This window comes from Xenopus laevis, chromosome 6L (assembly GCF_017654675.1).
Source record: "Xenopus laevis strain J_2021 chromosome 6L, Xenopus_laevis_v10.1, whole genome shotgun sequence".
In the NCBI taxonomy this organism is placed as follows: domain Eukaryota; kingdom Metazoa; phylum Chordata; class Amphibia; order Anura; family Pipidae; genus Xenopus; species Xenopus laevis.
This window is the reverse complement of record NC_054381.1, coordinates 24755325-24774907: the sequence shown is the minus strand read 5'-3', so window position 1 is coordinate 24774907 and position 19583 is coordinate 24755325. Positions and strand designations below refer to the sequence as shown.

The 19583-nt window shown below is 37.0% G+C and overlaps 1 protein-coding gene across 1 annotated transcript in view; it reads left to right on the top strand.

Annotated features, from left to right (window-relative positions):
* The window catches only part of gpr158.L (G protein-coupled receptor 158 L homeolog), a 124771-nt gene that overhangs the window by 96075 nt on the left and 9113 nt on the right, over positions 1-19583 (top strand). Inside the window, exons 6-9 of the mRNA XM_018267246.2 lie at positions 13643-13752; positions 16978-17216; positions 17650-17788; positions 18812-18917. Coding sequence (XP_018122735.1) covers positions 13643-13752; positions 16978-17216; positions 17650-17788; positions 18812-18917 — 594 coding nt within the window. The remainder of the gene's footprint in view (positions 1-13642; positions 13753-16977; positions 17217-17649; positions 17789-18811; positions 18918-19583) is intronic.

The window sequence follows — 19583 nt, the reverse complement described above, 5'->3', positions numbered from 1 at the left end:
GAGGGCTTGCAGAGGCTTCCTTATAGACATGCAATTCAGAGAGGATTCACAAACCCCAACTAAAATGAGAATGTTTATAGTCATAGACGATTAAGTAGTCCAATAAAGTTGCCATTCTTGCAGCCTAATTGTTATCAAAAGGTTTAAAGAATCAAATTTTTTTGACTTCTATGGCATGACACAGCTAATTGGACCCATTGAGTATTTAAGATCACAAAATAGTTTAGGGGAAGATACAGTATGTTATTAGATATCTAGAGCAGGAGTGCCCATACTTTACTAATGTGGGGTATACTTTTAGTGATGTTGTCCCATTATGATTTACATCCATAATATCAGTGTTGGCATCTGGTCCATTGGAAAATATTACTTAAATGACTTAAATATTATATTAATTTATAAGAGAATTTATATTATGTAACTATTTCTTACGTAACCATAACAGAATTAATATCTGAATGAAAAGAATAAAACAGAAGGGTAATTTAGTCAAGCTGTTTGTTGACGGTGTCTTGAGATCTACTGATCACCAACTAAAGGTCTATTGGTAGATTCCGATCGACCTTTTGGACACCCCTGATCTAGAACATACTCACTAATCCCTCTAGAACGCAGTTTGAAAGTGCATAAACATATCTTAGCTCAACATTATTATTGTTAGTGGTAACCAAGGCCACCTACTTAACAAGGTAAGCCCTCCCAGTGCTGCCTGTAGGGGTAAAAATTCAGTGTTTTCCTACCAAACCCGGAGGAGCCTGGAGAGTGGAGGTGAGGGAACAAGGGTCCAGGCCAGGGGTAGGCGAAAGAATAGGTACGTGCTTGGCGCTCCCACTTCATTGCGCCCTAGGCACATGCCTCTTCTGACTAGCCCTACTTCTGGCCCTGTTTTCTACCTTTAAACAGGGCCTCTAAAATAATATTGGTGTGAAAGAATATGTCTTTGACCAGTTTTCCGAAAATTAATATTGGTGTATTTGACCCATAAAATCTACATTAATCCAGGTATGGGACCTGTAATCCAGAATGCCCTGGACCTGGGGTTTTCCGGATAAGGGATCTCTCCATAATTTGGATCACCATACTGTAAGTTGATTAAAATCATTTAAACCTTGAAAAAAACATCAATAAGGTGGTTTTGTCTCCAATAAGGATTAATTATATCTTAGTTGGGATCAAGTACAAGCTACTGTTTTATTATTACAGAAAAAAAGAAAATCATTTTTAAAAATGAGAATGATTTTATTAAAATGGAGTCTGTGGGAGAAAGCCATCCCATAATTCTTTAGATAACAGGTTTTTGGATAACAGATCCCATCTCTATATTGATTTGGAAACCCCTGTATATAACCGATATGGCCTTTATCTTTTAGGAACAATTTTTTCCAGATTTAATTGTATCCCTATAATAATTAGCTAAATAACTACATTGTGTACATACTACCCCTTACCTAAAATGCTCATTTGTGGGAATGAACAAGTAGCACTTTATTTATGACCCTGATACAGGTATGGGATCCGTTATCCGGAAACCCATTACCCAGAAAGCTCAGACTTTGTTTCCATTTTATCCAAATAATCCAGATTTTCAAAAGTTATTTCCTTTTTCTCTGTAATAATAAAACAGTAGCTTGTACTTGATCCAAATTAAGATATAATTAATCCTTATTGGAAGCAAAACCAGCCTATTGGGTTTATTTAATGTTTACATGATTTTCTAGTAGACTTAAGGTATGAAGATCCAAATTACAGAAAGATCCATTATCTGGTAAGCTCCAGGTCACAAGCATTCTGAATAGCAGGTCCCATACCTGTACTAAAATTCAAAGTCCACCTTTAGCCATCGTCACTCATTGGTTCAAGCTGGATGTGCAGACTCTCGTTAATGGCACAAAGTAGATCCAGATACCCTTTCTTGTTTGATGTAAAAATGCAGTTTTGTATTATTACTTTAATTAAGCACAAAAAAAGTGCTTATATTTTTATTAAGTGGAAATGTAGGCCATGGTATGAATTATTAATTGCACATAATATCCTCCTATTGAGCACACTTTATGCTTGCCATCTCTTTCATTAGTAAAAGGGGACGGGTAATTAATCAATACCACAAATGACTAAGGAGACAGCAAGAAAATGTAAAGTTCAGACAATAATGATTTATTTTGTGCCCAGCAAAATGTCACATTTTTCTCTTTTATTAAACAGTGAATCTGCTCTATTATTGAATTTCTATGATGGATAACAGACTATTATCCCTCTTGATATAAATTAGCCATTGTCAAGATATCGATGGTTTATCGGTTCACTGAAACAACACATTCTCTTTTAAGCTTTTTTATGTCACATTTAATTAAAGGGAAGATAAACCTTCCATAAACCTTTCCCACCGCCCCCTCCTTAACAATCCAGAGAATATTGTTCATAGTTAACTGCAGGATACTTCAGCGGTAACCTTGTGTACAGGGCAGACTGAATTCTTCTAAAATCCAAATTTATCTCATAATTAAAATGAAAAAAGCTTGACCAAACTTCCATGCCTGATTTTACCATATTTTTTAATAAAATAAGTCAAATGAATTGGGAAAAAAACAATAAAATCAAGTGAAAATCCGACTCATATGTTTTTCTTGGACTTTTTACCCAAATTTCTCGATTTTGTCAGGTTTTTGCTCAAAACCCCAAATTTATCAGGCTAAACCCATTCCAAACCACAAAATTTTTAAATTTGGATAGGGACATCTCCCCAGACTTACACATGACCTTGACAGGTCTGAGATGGCGGATTTTCAGATCAGGCTTTTTGCAGCATCGGGGTATAATAGATCTCAAAAAACTCTATTTTTTTCCCACGAAAAAAGTTGTAGCTCCAAAAAGCCAGAGTTTTAGTAAATAACCCCCTTAAAGTTTACATAATGTTTAGCAGACTTAAGGTATGGAGATCCAAAGTGCAGTAAGATTCCTTATCTGGAAAACCCTAGTTCTCAAACATTCCAGATAGTAGATCCCATAACTGTATTCCCAAAAGATAATGCTGGAAGATGGCATTTTTATGGTCTATAGACCATAAGAAAATATATTAGATGCATTGCATATTGCTGCAAACGTCAAGCAGACAAGCCACTTAATATCTTTGCGGATTGGCAATACATATATAAATGCTAAAATCAGCAAATTGAATATTATTTTCACAAATTAGTTGCATGTGTTTTTTTATTAATTTAACAACCTATAATACATTACTCCAATAGTTTGTTACCAACAGTTGCAGTGCAATTTGAGTTACATATTAAAACACAATGGGCCAGATTCGATTCAGGGAGAAAAAGTTATCTCGTGATTTATCACGTGAAAACTCATGGACGAGATTCAATTCAAGGAGAAAAAACTTTTTTCCCAAATTCAGTTACATTTATATCCAATAGAGTGATAAACAGAGATGAATCTTTTTCTCGTTGATTTGAATCTGGACCAATATGCAACAAAACATACTGGGCCAGATTCAATTCAGGGAGAAAAAGTTTTATCATGTGAAATGTCATGGACCAGATTTAATTTGAGAAGTAATTCAGTTGAAAAAAACTTGTCACTGTTTATCACGTGGAAAATCTATTGAAGTCTATGGGAAAAAAAACTGAATTTGGAGAAGTTTTTTCTCCTCAAATTGAATCTTTTCTCGTAATAAACCATGATATAACTTTTTCTCTCTGAATTGAATCTGGCCCATTGCCTGAAAGGCATAATCCAGCAGTGTCTTGGCTATGGGATCTGTTATCCGGAAACCCATTATCCAGAAAGCTCTGAATTAACGGAAGACCATCTTCCATAGACTCCATTTTATCCATATAATACAATTTTTTTTAAAACGATTTCCTTCTTCTCTGTAATAATTTAACAGTACCTTCGGTACGTACCTATTGGGTTTATTTAATGTTTGCATGATTTTATGGTAGACATAAGGCATGAAGATCCAAATTAAGGACAGATCCGTTATCTGGAAAACCTCAGGCCCCGAACATTCTGGATAACAGGTCCCATACCTGTATTTTAATCTAGGTGCAGGTTGTTGATCATTGCTAGCAATAAATTTGTTTATATTTACAATGGTAACATTCATTTTAATTGTAGTTTCTGCTGTAACTTGACAGTTGTGATTTCCGTTGATTTTCCTTCCACTTAAAGCGTTTTTCCTTTATTTGAGATTATAAAATATTCATGATTGAAATTGCACAATGCTGTCATACCTGCAAATCTTTCCCCTTAACCAAATCTGTCGGCAGTAGAATTTTTAGATGACTTATTTTGTTGAAACAATTGTCAGCTTCCACCCAACGCATCTGTGTTCATCCTCCGGCTGGAAACAAATTGGCAAAAGAATATGAATTGGAAAGAGTCTTTCCTCCTCACACCTTCATGAGATGACAGTAGGAGAAAGGTGATACAAATGAGCTTCAGTTTTCATTCAAGCTTAAACAGGGCTGGTCCTATCAAATGTGGGGCCCAATTGGAACCATGTTGGCGGGGCCCCTAGACAAAGTGTTGCTGGCTACTGACACAACAAGTATTTAGGAAAATAAGGGCATACAGGCACAAAATAGAAAGGAAAGGGGCAGACAAGGTAAGAGAGTGAGAGGGATGAAATAGGGGCACATAATAGGGGCACACAGGGTAAGAGAGAGAGGGAGGAAATAGGAGAGTGGACTGGGCCAATTAGTTTGGGGCAGGCTGGGCCGATTCAGCTTGGGAGCAGGCTTGGTTGGATTGGGGGCAGGCAGGGCCTATCAAAGTTGGAGGAAAGCTGGGCCTATGAGAGTTGGGGGCAGGCTAGACCTATGGAGTTGGGGCATAGGCTGGCTTATCAGAGTTGGGGGTGGGCTGGATTTGGGGGCAGGCCAGGCAGCATCATGTGCTGGGGGAAATACTATCTGTGCTGCCCTCTGGTGCGGGGCCCCCAGAGGTGCGGGGCCCTATTGGGCCCAATTGGTCCAATAGGCCTAAGGCCGGCCCTGAGCTTAAAAGAGTGTGACAAGGGAATCGGTAGCTGAGGCTTAAAACCAGTATTAGGACTGGGTAGAGATAAAGAGCTCAGCTTCCCGGCATTGCTCTTTAATTTGACTGCCAGAAAAGTAAATAATTTTCTGCAGATGATCGTGTGTATACACGGGAATTGTATTCTAATAAAAGTGGAGTAATGATACAGACATGTTGCATAGGATAGTCTCCACCTGAATTAAATTAATATATTCTTAGACATATTCTTATGTAATACATTCTTAGGAAGCGTCTTAGCATCTCAGGACAACCGTCACATTTATTTATTTATATAAATTATATTTTCTTTAGACCAGACATTCAGGCTTTTTAATTTCTAGACCCCTTTTGTGATCTGAAATTGATGTGGAGTGACCATGTTACAGATACATAGGAATCCAGCCAATACCATGGAGTGGGAAGAGGCAGCAGGACTATGCGGTTGCAGCAAATAATCTCAAAGGAATACTGTGTGTATGTGAAACCAGAACAGCTTCTTATTTAAAGAATAGGACATTTCCTTGGGGATTTTTGAGCCTGACCCACTTGGGAGCAAATTTATTTTCATTTTAGAAAATATGTCAAAAATGGGAATCACCAGCATTCAATTAAAATTCACAATAGCGAAGTTCTCAGATTCACTTAATGCAATGTAGTATGATTTAATTTATACTGTAAAACATACTGTAAAAATACTGTTAACAATTTCATTAATCCTGTACTTATATAAGCTAAAAAATGGGACAAACTGATTGGCGGTAAAGGAAATATAAAACCTCCAAAAAAAAAAAACATTTTTGGAATTCTGGTTTTCAAGATTTTAGCAGTTTTTAAATTATAGTGACCGTTTTCCATAAAACTTGGGACCGACGGTTTTCTTGATAAGGGGTCTCTTTGTAATTTACTGTAATCTACAAAAAAATTATTTCAACGTTAATTAAACCCAATAGAATTGTTTTGCCTAATATATGTCTAGTACAAGGTACTGTTTTATTATTACAGAGAAAAATTTATCATTTTTAAACAATTTGAATTATTTGATTAAAATGGAGTTTATGAGAGGCTGCATTCTTGTAATGTGGAGTTCCCGTTAAGCAGATCCCATACCTGAATGGGTTTTTGTCCGATAATTTTAGTTTTCACGGAGAGAAAAAATTCGATAACATTTTCGGAGAGTCAATCAAATTTTCGCTGTGAAAACACGTTATCGGATTATCAGACAAAACCCCCGACTTTATCAGATTATCCAGCGCAGATCACAATATCGGGAAACAACTTCAGGGACATCTGCCGTTGACTTCTACATGACCTCAACAGGCTTGAGTTGGAGTATTTTTTGATTTTTAGCAGCTTTGGGGTATGATAAATCTCTAAAGATTGGAGTTTGTTTCCGCATGAAAAATTTGAGTTTTCCAACTAAAAACCTTGACCAGAAAAAAAATTGAGGTTATAATAAATGAGCCCCTGTATGTATAATACAAATTATTCACATCCAAGGCACATGTCTGCTATTGGAGGTTTTTATTTCTTAATTGCACACCCTTTCTTTACATCTGCCAGTGTCATGTTTTATGATTAGAAGCTATAGTGTTACCGCTTCCTTTTTTTGCAGTTGACATCCATTAAATAAAAGGAACAAGACCAGACATTCTGTCTCATAAAGCCCCTGAGATCTTTGTGCTTATTATGTGTCAAACTCTCCAAAGGATGTCATAAATAGAAATATTAAAGTGTTGACTTCAAAATAGAAATCGTTCAATAATTCAACGTTAAATGACATTGTGCAAGAAAAATGGCAGACGTGGCACAAACATTTTATATAAATATCTGTGTAAATATATATATATATATATATATATATATATATATATATTAGGGATGCACCGAATCCACTATTTTGGATTCGGCCGAACCCCCGTATCCTTCGCAAAAGATTTGGCCGAATACCAAACCCTAATTTGCATGTGCTTATTAGAGGTAGGAAGGGGAAAACATTTTTTACTTCCTTGTTTTGTGACAAAAAGTCATGCAATTTCCCTCCCGACCCTAATTTGCATATGCAAATTAGGATTCGGTTCGGCTGGGCAGAAGGATTCGGCCGAATCCGAATCCTGCTGAAAAAGGCAGAATCCTGGCCAAATCCCGAACTGAATCCTGGATCCGGTGCATCCCTAGTATATATAGGAATCAGATTTTATTAGGCACGACTGATGTTTCGGCTGGTACACCAGCCTTTCTCAAAGTGAACTGGAACTACAAACACCAGATTAAAAACATACTGTGGCGGGAAACCAACTGAAACAGCAAAGAAAGTGACGTGTATACCGACGTGCATGAAAAACATACAAACGTATAAACGCTATAAACGTGTATCAGCCGAAACGTCAGTCGTGCCTAATAAAATCGGATTCCTCTTCATAAGACCTGCGGCGTGCGGCCTCATCTCTGCAACTTTATATATCTTTACGGTGGACAGCACCCAGGCAACCATGACCACCATATCGTGAGTGCCGATATCTATCTTCATATAATATATCTGACTGATGCAAAAAGTCATAAAAAGGGAAATGTAAATGCGTAAATGACATTATTGTAGAAATGCTTACAGCTATTTTGTAAGCATTTTTTTGCATTTGACATTAATTCGTTTTTGTTTTCACAATATTCTCATTTTCTAAACCAGTTATATAGTGGTTTTGGAGCAGCAGTGCCACCCGATGGTCACTTTAGTCAATCAGCCACTGTTAACAAAGTAAGTAAGTTGGTGAGAAAAGGAAAGTATTAAGCTATTGCTCTGCTTAGAAGTGAAGTAAGTGGTCAGAGAAGAGTCATCTGTCAGTTCGTCGTATCAAATTAAAACCCACTAATATCCTAAAAACTGGTGAACAAAATTGCAAAAGTGCTCAGAAGAGTGATCTTACCAATTTGACAAACATTTTATATTCACCACCTTGCCTTAATGCTCAATTCTCCAGACACAAATTAATAATTTTCACATTTACATAACTATTGCATTTGTTTGTTTCCACAGCCATGTTTCAAGTTTAAACTGTTTTCAGGTGCGTTTCAGGGGCTGCGGCTGCCTGAGGCAGCAGCTATAATGCCGCCCCCCCTCCCACTCCGCAATTCTAACTTGTAGCTTCGGAGCAGGTCGAGTAGAGGCTGCATCGCTAGTCTTAAAAGAATAGTTCAGTGTGAAAATAAAAACTGGGTAAATAGATAGGCTGTGCAAAATAAAAAATGTTTCTAATATAGTTAGTTAGCCAAAAATGTAATATATAAAGGCTGGAGTGAACAGATGTCTAATAAAGCAGCCAGTATCCAACTTCCTGCTTTTCAGCTCTATAACTCTGAGTTAGTCAGCGACTTGAAGGGGGGCCACATGGTACATTTCTGTTCAGTGAGTCTGTAATTGATCCACAGCATTCAGCTCAGATTCAAAAGCAACAGATATGACCCATGTGGCCCCCCTCAAGTCTCTCATTGGTTACTGCCTGGTAACCAGGGTAACCAGTCAGTGTAAACCAAGAGAGCTGAAAAGCAGGAAGTAGAGTTCTGACTGACATGTTATACATCAAATCACTCCAGCCTTTATACATTACATTTTTGGCTAACTAACTATATTAGAAACATTTTTTATTTTGCACAGTCTATCTATTTACACAGTTTTTATTTTTACACTGAACAATTCCTTTAAAGTTACCAGAGGCGGCTTTTTGCCGCCCCTTGTAACTGGCTGATCCGTGCCACCTGAGGCAAGATTCTCAACTTGCCTCATGGCCGGAGTGGCTCTGACGGTTTTTTATTGACAATTCCTAGGACTAGTAGTGTTGCTGTAGCCTATTGGGTGCTTATGAGGTTAAAGAGTGTTTGCACATGGTTCTCATATCAGACATGAGAGTAAATGGTAGCATCCTTATCCGGAAACCCATTATTTAGAAAGCTCGGAAATACAGGAACTCCAGACTCAGACTCCATTTTAATCAAATGATTCACATTTTTTAAATATGTACCTTTTTCTCTGTAATAATAAAACAGTACCTAGTACTTGATGGTAACTAATCAGTGGCATAAGAGTTTTGTTGGGTTTATTTCATGTTTAAATGTATTTTAGTTGTGATCCAAATTTATGGAAATGTCTCTTATTCAGAAAGCCTCAGGTCTCAAGCATTCCAGATAACTGGTACAGGTATGGGACCTGTTATTCACAATTCATGGGACCTGGGGTTTTTCCAGTAAAGGATCTTCATACACCATGTTTTTTTGGCTTTTTGAGGCCAACATTTTTAAAAAAGTTGAAGAAAATGATTTGTTATGTGACAATTCCGAATATGAAAATGCTCCAATGAAAACCTGTCAAAAACATTAGAAGTCAGTGCCAGATGTCCATTTTACAGCTGGAAGATCTTTCTTTGATTTGTGGTATTAGAGGTTTTTTGGATATTATTGACACTGACTTTTGTGCGTCAATAAGAAAAAGTCGAAGTTTTTGCGCGACAACTCGAAAAAGTCACGGTTTTCTCAACTTTTCTATAAGTATTGTTATTCACAATTCTACAACTTTTTGTTATTCACAATTCATGGGACCTGGTAACGGATCTTCATACACCAAGGGGCCGATTTATTAAACCGCAAATTTTTACTTTATTTTTTGCTTTTTGACGCTAAAATTTTAAAAAAATTTGCGGATATATTTTTTAAAAATTGTGATTATTTGATCAAACTGAGTCTTTGGGACATTCTTGATAACAGGTTTCCAGATAATGGATCCTGTACCTGTAGTAATTATTTACAAGAATGGCTATGCAGTGAGTAAGGTTAATAATGTTTATGGGTTATTATAAGTTAATACTATATTACATTTGTTTCTCTAAAGGCACAAAGCAGATTTGACAACAGCGCAACTGAATATAAAATATAGTATTATGTAGAGGTTTTGGCTCTCCTAGGCAACAATTCTGTTAAATGCTTATCCCTCCCATCCCCCCCTTGCGTCAGTATTCTGTTAATTCATGTGAATGTAATGCTTGTTGTGCCGTTTGACATTAAACAGAAAAGTCACAATGAACTAGAACAAAAGGGATTTCTTCTCAAACTATTCCAAAACAATTCATACAGAGGACAATATTAGAAATAATTATGAATCACCTGGATATTATACTGGGCACGCTTAAAGGAGAAGGAAAGCTACCAAGGCAGTTTATTGCCAATAGTTAAGTCACAACAGTGCAAGCTAGAATGCCATTTTTATTCTTTAGAATGCTTTTCCATACCTGAGTAAACAGCTCTAGACACTGTCTGTGTTTGTTTAGGATAGCAGTCATATTAGTTTGCTGTGACATCACTTCCTGTCTGCGTCTCTCCCTGCTCACTTATAGCTCTGGGCTCAGATTACAGCAGGGACGGGAGGAAGGAGGGGGAGAGGAGCAAACTGATCATGCTCAAGCCCTGCCCTGGAGGTTTATGTTGAAAACAGTAAGTCTGATACAGAAGTCCATGTGTACACAATAGAAGGAAAGAAATGCAGTGTTTCTTTTGACAGAGGACTCAGAGCAGCATTGCTTTCAGGGTTTACTAGTGTATTTATATAGACCTTTCTGATAAAGCTTACTTAGTTTTATCCTTTCCTTCTCCTTTAAGCCTGCCACGTGTACATTTGTAACTTGATTTGATTGAATTTTAATGTAATTCCTTTTATATTTACACTGCAAGAACAAAGTTTTATTTAACCAGTATAAATGAGGGAAGGCATCGGTTGGAATATTCACTAACACATAATCATTTCAGGGGCTTTATGAGCTTTTTACTTTTCGATTTGCAGCCACGTGCCATCCTTTTTTTTTTTTCATCATAAAAACGATTCAGTCGCATATCATTTTCCCCGTGAGATAATTCCCTTTAATTACTTTTTTCCTGTAAAGCTCCTTTGAGAGACTCGGCTTCTAGATTTATCACAACTTCAATGAATTGAGAGACTTCTGTTGATATGGCGTTAGCATATGCCTATCTAAAAGGAGGGTACAAGGCAACTGAATGTGATGGGGAATTACAGCCGTGCAGACATGAATATGTGATTTCCATTGTAAAGACTTTAGTGTGCATTCTATACCATAAAGGCAAAATATTTCTTGACTTCATTGTATAATTTTTTGGTACGGTGATTAGTATTCCTGCCTTGTACCCTTCCATTCTGCCCAGGGCATTATCTGGGTTTGTGTGGTTTCCTTAAGTGCCATCGTTCTTCTTCTCTATAGATGCCTGTAAGCTAATTGGTCTCATATAGAGGTAACATGGCACATATTTGCACTATTATATATCACTAGGTTTCCTGTGTTGATCATTTTGTACATTTGTGGCTTATGCACAGTGTTTTTTACTTGGATCGTTGGTCATAGACATTTCTCAATGAATCAGCATAGTCGGTGCCTGATACTTTCAGGAATTATGGGGAATATAGTTGGGTCTGCATAACAAACCAGACTTTATTATTTCTCCACTTAAAAATAGAATCTTTAGAAAGTCTACTGTTTCTATCATTTATAGGGTATACCAGATCATCCAGCAATTACTGACTGCCACGTCATAACCCCACCCATGATTTTACTGGCACCCCAAAATGTCATGGTCTCACCCCACAACATCATTCCATCACCCCCCCCCCATTTGGTCCTGCTGAAGAACAACGGTGGCAGCTCAACAACAATCGCAGCTCACTTGGGTCCAGTAAATTTGACACTATTGCTGTTGTTGATGTATCACACGCACACACACACAAATGTCATATAGAAAAAGTGGGTGACAACTACTTCACAGTCTACCAAAGCAGATTGAATGTTACATTTCTTGCAAGTTAACAAATACACAACATAAGTAGTGTTGCAATTAATGTAACATTTATTTCGATAGATGTTAGCCGTGCTACTGCTGATGGTTCGGAATCCTGTTCAGCTGCTTGGGTAGAACATAAGAATCTAAACACATAGGTACAATGGCAAAAATGTAATTCAATTGTATTCTCATTTTTATTCTTATCCATATTCATATGAGGGGTCTAGCACAGAAAAGAAACTTTAATATAGGTTCAAGCCATTGAGACTTTTGGTATAAATTTAATAGATATTAAAAGGTTATAGCAATCGCATTCGAGTACAATCTGTAGAATCCAATGTATTCAGTCGTGTCTTATGGTCAATCTGTTTTATGTAGTATTTATGTAGTATTTAATTGATTTGTGGTTATGTATATGCTTAGATTTTTATGACACGTATGTCTGTTCAAATTGATGTGCAGGTTAAATTGATGTACATTTTAAGGTGGAACATATCTAAGTGTTTCTTCACACGATGACATTTTGTATAAGAAAAGTTATTCCGCAGTTTTCTTTTCCTGATTGTTAAGAGTTAATTGCTTTTACTTTGTAGTCCATTGAACATACCTATGTAAGGTTAATATGGACGTCACTTCCTTCAATTATGTTTAAATACCTGTAACGGTTGCATGCAAACAAGTGCCTATGATTACGTATCCTTTGATACGAAACGCGTTAGGACGCAACTTTTAACTTGATGGAATAAAGCTACTACTTTTTACCTCAACTGTCACGGCTGCAGGAGTGCGTGTTCATTTATTTTTCGAGGATTAGTTTTGCCTAAAGCTACGGGTTCGGGGCACGGCACCCGGGCCATTTGACGAACTTGGTGAGTGACAAGCATTGCTGGATTTCTACCGTATTTGAATAAGAATTGTTCCTCTTTAAGTGAAGGGCCTGGGGTTTGGACACCCAGGCCATCCCGCTCCACTCGGTGAGAATTACCTAGTGGTAGCTTGCTTTTTTGTTGGTGGTTATCTGTTCGTGAGCTTTATGCCCGTTTTACTTAATGTCCAACAATTTAAAAGCAGGCTTAGAGGTAATGAATTAGTCGGTCCATCTTGAGATTTGAGCCAGTTATTCGTTTTTGTCTCTTGAAATCATAGAAGTAGGAGCTACTAAAAGTAGGATGTTCCATAAAGGGAGGAACAGAAAGGAGTATGTGTGCCGAGTGCCAGGCATCTCCTACATAGCCCGCGCTCAAAGCCCACTCTATATAGGAAATGATCATTTCTGGGAGTTTTACAATACGGTTGCCATCTTTCCCCACTGCCAACTCCAGGCAGGGAGACGGGTGGTGATGTCACAGGGGTGGGACAGTGACATCACAAGGGCAGGCCATGTCACTGTGGTGGGGCTATGATATGCCGATTGTCCAATCACTATGTCAATCTCAGAAAGTCCTGACCAGTTTTCCTAATTTGAAAAACAGGGCAAGCATTTTTGACCTGGACTTTTCTAAAACCCAGCCTGTAAATTAGCGGCAACGCTTATTTACAAGATCACAATAGTGACAAATAGTAAAACAGTCCTGGGGGGGGGCACAACTGCAGCTGCTTTGTATATTCCAATTCACCTGGCAAATGATGTGTATTATGTCAACAAGTATGAAGTGTAAGATCTGATAGAAGTTCTTTTTCCAGATATGTTCTGTATACAGAACCTAAAAGCATCTATTTATGAACACGCATCTAGAGGCATAAATGATATATATTTATTTGTAACTGTCATTTTTTTGTTTCTACATAGGTTGTCATATTATATTTTGAACCAAGCACTTTTCGATGCATTCTTCTCAGATGGGTTCGACTTTTGGGCTACGCAACCGTCTATGGAACAGTGACACTCAAGCTGTTCAGGTATATTTACTACTAGTGATCTTTAGAATGGCCTCTTTTGTCCTTATAATAGCACAGGTATAACATCCCTTATATAGAAACCCCATATACAGAATCTTTGAATAACAGGAAGAGCATCCCCCATAGTGCCCAGTATAACCAAATAATTACAATTTTAAAAAATGATTTCCATTTTCTCTGTAATAATAAAGCAGTAGCTTGTACTTGCTGCATGAATCTATATTGGTGGCAACATGATCTTTCTTTGGTTCAATATTTAAATTGTTTTTTAGTAGACCTAAGGTATGGGGCTCCTAATTACAGAAAGATTCCTTATCCAAAAAACCTCAGGTTCCGAGCATTCTGGATAACAGGTTCTGTACCTATACTTGATGTTAACTAAGCTGCATGAATCCATAGTGGCAGAAAAACAACCCTACTGGCCTGGGTTTATTTAAGGTTTACTTTTTTTTCTTAGCAGACTTATGCTCGTCTAAATTATGGAAAAGGACCCTTATCTGGAAAATCCCAAGTCCCAAGCATTTTAGATAATGGGTATTATACCTGTAAGATATAAGACTAGTATAGTAAGGGAAACAGTGTAAAAAAAACCCAAAAACTTTGTCCTAGGACTGATCATAAATTAGGATAATTGTGTTAAATATAATACTGAACTTCTCTCTACCCCTAGCAGAGTTTTAGCACATGCGTTTCTGTAGTAGCCTAAAGTAGCATGCCATGTAGTTGTAACAACTTTAGTAGATGGCTATTTAAGATATTTTAATCCAGTTTTGGTTTGTTAAATTTTCAGTTTCTGAAGTATTTTTTTAAAATACTATTATATTTATTATCAGTTTTGACTTGGCTTTAATGGTACCTAGATAATATTCAGTAACCTCAGAAATACTGAGATGCAGGCGCTGCTCCCATTTTATTGAGGGCAGAAAGGAATGACTTGCCTGTAGGGCTATGTTTACTATACTGTAATTCTCATTAGATGTTGCGCTAGTTATTTTCGCTTACAAGGATAAAATTTACATTATTATAGTTCAGTGCAGTTTGTGCCTTGGGCTTTTTCCTTCATCACTCAGAGGAGTAAAAAAAGCAAAATATCATTGTGAATCATATTTAACTGGGGCACATTACATCATTAAGGGCAGACGAGGAATGATTCAATCACATAATATATTTAGTGAAGAATGAAAATGTTAGGCGAATATGTTTGCTTATGGAAAATATGTTGCTTCAGTGTTCCACTAATGGCTGAAAAGCAAAATGTTGAGAAACATGAATAAAAAATAAATCTTAGCATCAATATGCATAGCTACCAAGAGAACAGTGGAGGCTTATGAAAGACTGATACTTCAAGCCATGACACAATACCAGAAATTAAGGAAAACAAATAAAAAGGGAAATAATGATGTAGACATATATGAAGATAAAAATAAGTGGCCAATATTAATGAACAACTGCCCCATTTTGCTTTGCTGAAAATTTCGCAAAACCATGGAATACCTTGTCAAACTAAGAATTTTGCCAGATACATTGGAATCAATTTGGTTTTTTTTCTTGTACCAAATGCATTGAAGTCAATGGATTTTTTTTTCTTGCACCAAAGGCATTGAAATCAATAGGCATTTTTTCTTGCATAAGATGCATTGGAGTCAATGAGTATTTCTTTCTTGCACTAAGTGCACGGGAGTCAATGTTCTTTTTTCCTGCATTTTTTCTTGAGGTTAAAGTGAGGTGATTGAGTAGGGCATGTCATCACTTTCAGCTTGCCTTCTCCCTCAAATAGCTAGCCCTGAATTTCAGAGCAATTACAATTCCCTCAAACTGTAAATCTGCCTCCTCCATGCTTAACTGTTTTAAACATTGAGAATAATTGGTTTCGCCCAGCAACTTACATACAGATATGGGATCGCTTAACCAAAAACTCATTATCCAGAAAGCTCTGAATCACTTGAAGGTCATCTCCTTTCCATTTTACCCAGCGCTGGATTTCTTTGCCGGCCGCCCCTAGGCTTCGCGGTCCAACCAGGCGGCCGCGCGGTCCTAGCGCCCGCCTACACATCCCCTTCCCAGTGCGCCGGCGAAAAAACGCCGGTGCAGCTGGTGTAATTGAATGGGGACGCACACGTCCCCATAATGTGGCTGGGCGGCATGCCGTCCCTATTTTTTGCCGCCCTAGGCCCGGGCCTATGCGGCCTTGCCTCAAATCCGGCCTGATTTTACCAAATAATTCTAATTTAATGATTTAATAATTTTATTTAATTTTATTTAATTTTTTTTAATTTTATCTCCTTTTTCTCTGTAATAATAAAACAGTACCTTGTAGTGTATGGTAACTAAGCTGCACAATTCTTCTGTCCAGTATGGTTTAATTAAATGTTTTTAGTAGACTTAAAGGGATCCTGTCATGACTTGGGGCAGCTGGGTAATTGACAAAATGTCTAGCCCCATGTCAGATTTTGAAAATTGAATATAAAAAAAATCTGTTTGCTCTTTTGAGAAATGGATTTCAGTGCAGAATTCTGCTGGAGCAGCACTATTAACTGATTCATTAAAAAAAATGACAGTATCCCTTTAAGGTATGGTGATCTGGTCCCAAACATTCTTCATAATAGATCCTTTACTTGTACAAATACTTATCAGGATGACCTGAAAATTCTCAATTTTAGTCATCAGCCCACGCAGTAATGTTTTCCATTCTCTATTAGTCCAGTTCTTGTCTATCTTAGCCCAGTCAAGCCTCTTAACCCTGTTTTATTGCCCTAACAAAGGTTCAGATCTTCTACATTATCTTTCAGTTCTGCCATTGAAGCCTTCTCTGTTGAAGTAGACCATTTTTTATGTTTGCACTCATTCGGCAGTGCCTTCAAATCTCGTATAGTCTTTTGTTTTACGCAGACTAGTGACCCTTATGCAATTGCCATCTAATCTTGTCCCTTTTTTTTTTATGCAGTTTACAATGTAAGCCACATCCACATAAACTCCATTTCCAATTGGATGGTGTAGTGTTATACATATTCCTAAATTACATTTTGACATTTTAGGGTGTCAAAAAAAAAAAAAAAAAAAAAAAAAAAAAAAAATATATATATATGTATAATATATTTAATATTTAAATATATATGTAATGGTTGAGGAGGAGGCTAATGCAATTTTGAAATATTACTCTATACAGTAATTCTTTCTGGTTGGGTTATAACCTACAAATAATGCATTTTGTTGTTTTGTTTCCAGGGTTCTGAAGGTATTTCTGTCTCGCACTGCCCAGCGCATTCCTTATATGACAAGCTGCAGAGTTATCCGGATGCTGTCTGTCATTCTTTTATTAGTTCTGTGGTTTCTGGTTGCCTGGACTTCAGCAGTGTGCCAGAACATGGATAGAAATATTCCATTAATTGTTCAAGGAGAAACATCAGATAACCTACAATTTAATATGTGTCTTTTAGACCGCTGGGATTATATGATGGCTGTTGGTAGGTTACATTTTTTTTTAACTTTGCCATACATGTCTTTTCAAAGCTGCCCAAGAAAATTACTTATGTTATTAAGTAATTATTAAGTTATTAAGTAATTATTACTAAATTGTTGACTTTCAGTTTTAAAAAAAGAAATCATTTAAAATCATTTGTGTTGGAATACCTCCCGAGATTACCTTTTATCAAAAACTATAAAAACTGACTTCAGATTGTGAATTGTATCAAAAACTGAAAAACAATTTAAAAAAAAAAAACTGCTCTGGAGAATTCAAATTTTTAAACAAAGTCATTTTAAAGAAAAGATAAAGGAGAATGTGAAATGTGAAATGCTTATGTTAAAACTTGATGGTAAAACTGGAATTCATGGCATATTATTGTACATTGCTGAAACAATGCGTTTAATTTCTCGTTTTTCTTTATTTCTTCGCAGCTGAATTTCTTTTCCTTCTGTGGGGGGTATATCTTTGTTACGCAGTTCGGACAGTACCATCTGCATTTCATGAGCCCCGTTACATGGCTTTTGCAGTCCACAATGAGCTTATTGTCTCAGCCGTATTCCATACTATAAGGTAAATGACAACCTGTGAATTAAAATGATTAAATATAGTAAACTGATATAATAACAATATAGTATAATCTGCTGATTCATTGTCTTAAATCATTATTCCTGCTATGTCAGGCAATGCAAAGCAGAGTTCTTCAGAACTTCAAACACAGTCTTTTTATTAGATTTCAAATACTGTAGATCATATATATGTCTTTATTAAAGATGTTGGGGCAAATGCTTGAAGTGGCCACTTAGGGGCAGATTTATCAAGGGTCGAATTTTGAATTTAAAAAACTTCAACTGACCAAAATTTATTTTAAAAAAAATCTTTTTTAGTTTTTTTGCGGGTGAATAGTCTGTATTCGTTTGGATTTGAATCGTACAAATCAAAGTTTTTACCCCAACAAAAACTTAGATTTTTCAAAGTCCACCAATTGACTCCATAGGCTCAAACAGCAATTCAGCAGGTATTAGATGGCGAATGGTCAAAGTCAAGTTTTAAAGAGACAGTACATGATAAATTTCGATATTTACATTTTTTTCAAATTCGAATTGAATTTGGACTATTCCCTAGTCGAAGAACACAAAAATTAACAACTATCAAAGACAATCCCACTTTAAAATATGAAAAAGTGCCATTTTTTTTCATGACTCTTCGGCATACAGGATATGATGTCACTGACATAAAATTGAGGAGGATGTAGCTTTATCTTATCAGTTCACCAAGTTGAAGCTGGAGAAGGAAACTCTGGCAAAATGTCAGGCAATAGTGGAAAATCAGTGGAAAATCACGCTTTAGTGAATTTGCAAAGTAGTGATTGTTCACCAGTGTGAAAATTTGCCTGGCTAAAGGGTGCGGAACTTCTTGGTGATGATTTTTTATTTTGCACAGCCTATCTATTTACACAGTTTTTATTTTTACACTGAACTGTTCCTTTAAGTACACTCTAGTTAATTTGTTTAGAGTAATTGTATTGACTTTATGCAGGTGACCCCATGAGATACAGCTTGTTCTTATTCGTTTATTCCATTATCATCGTTACAGGTTTGTTCTTGCGCCAAAACTTCAACCAGATTGGATGCTGATGCTGTTCTTTGTACACACTCATCTGACTGTCACTGTAACAGTTGGACTGCTGCTTATACCTAAGGTATTCTCGGGCCTTTTTAAATTATACTGCTTGAAAACAGATAGGGACCTATTATGAGACCAGTTGCAGTGCGCAAAGTTACATTTCGGGCGTAAGTCGTCATGTTGTTTACCTACAATGCAATTCAAAGTTTAAAAGGTCAGTGGTAAATAAGGGTAAGTTCACACAGGGCACCTCGTTTTTGCGGAGACCAATCTCCCCAAACGCCTTCCCTGTTCCTGCGCCGGCTAAAATGAAAAAACGCCGGTGCTAATCACACGCGGCGATTCGTTTTCCGAAGTCGTCCGGTTTCCACTTCGGGTGACTTTGGAAAACGAACCGCCGGCTAAAATGAAAAAACGCTGGCGCTAATCACACGCGGCGGTTCGTTTTCCAAAGTCGCCCGAAGTTTCCACTTCGGGCGACTTTGGAAAAAGAACCGCGGCGTGTCATTAGTGCCGGGGTTTTTTCATTTTAGCCGGTGCAGGAACAGAGAAGGTGTTTGGGGAGATTGGGAAATCTCCCCAAAACGCCCTATGTGACCTAACCCTAAAGCTCAGGGGAAAAAAGTAGGATGAAAAGGGAAAACAATAAAAAAAAATACAAAGCGGCATTTCCCCCGCAATTCTAGTGTAATTGCAGCCACAAGGTGGCGATATGCCTGAAGCAGCACTGAAAATCTTTGGT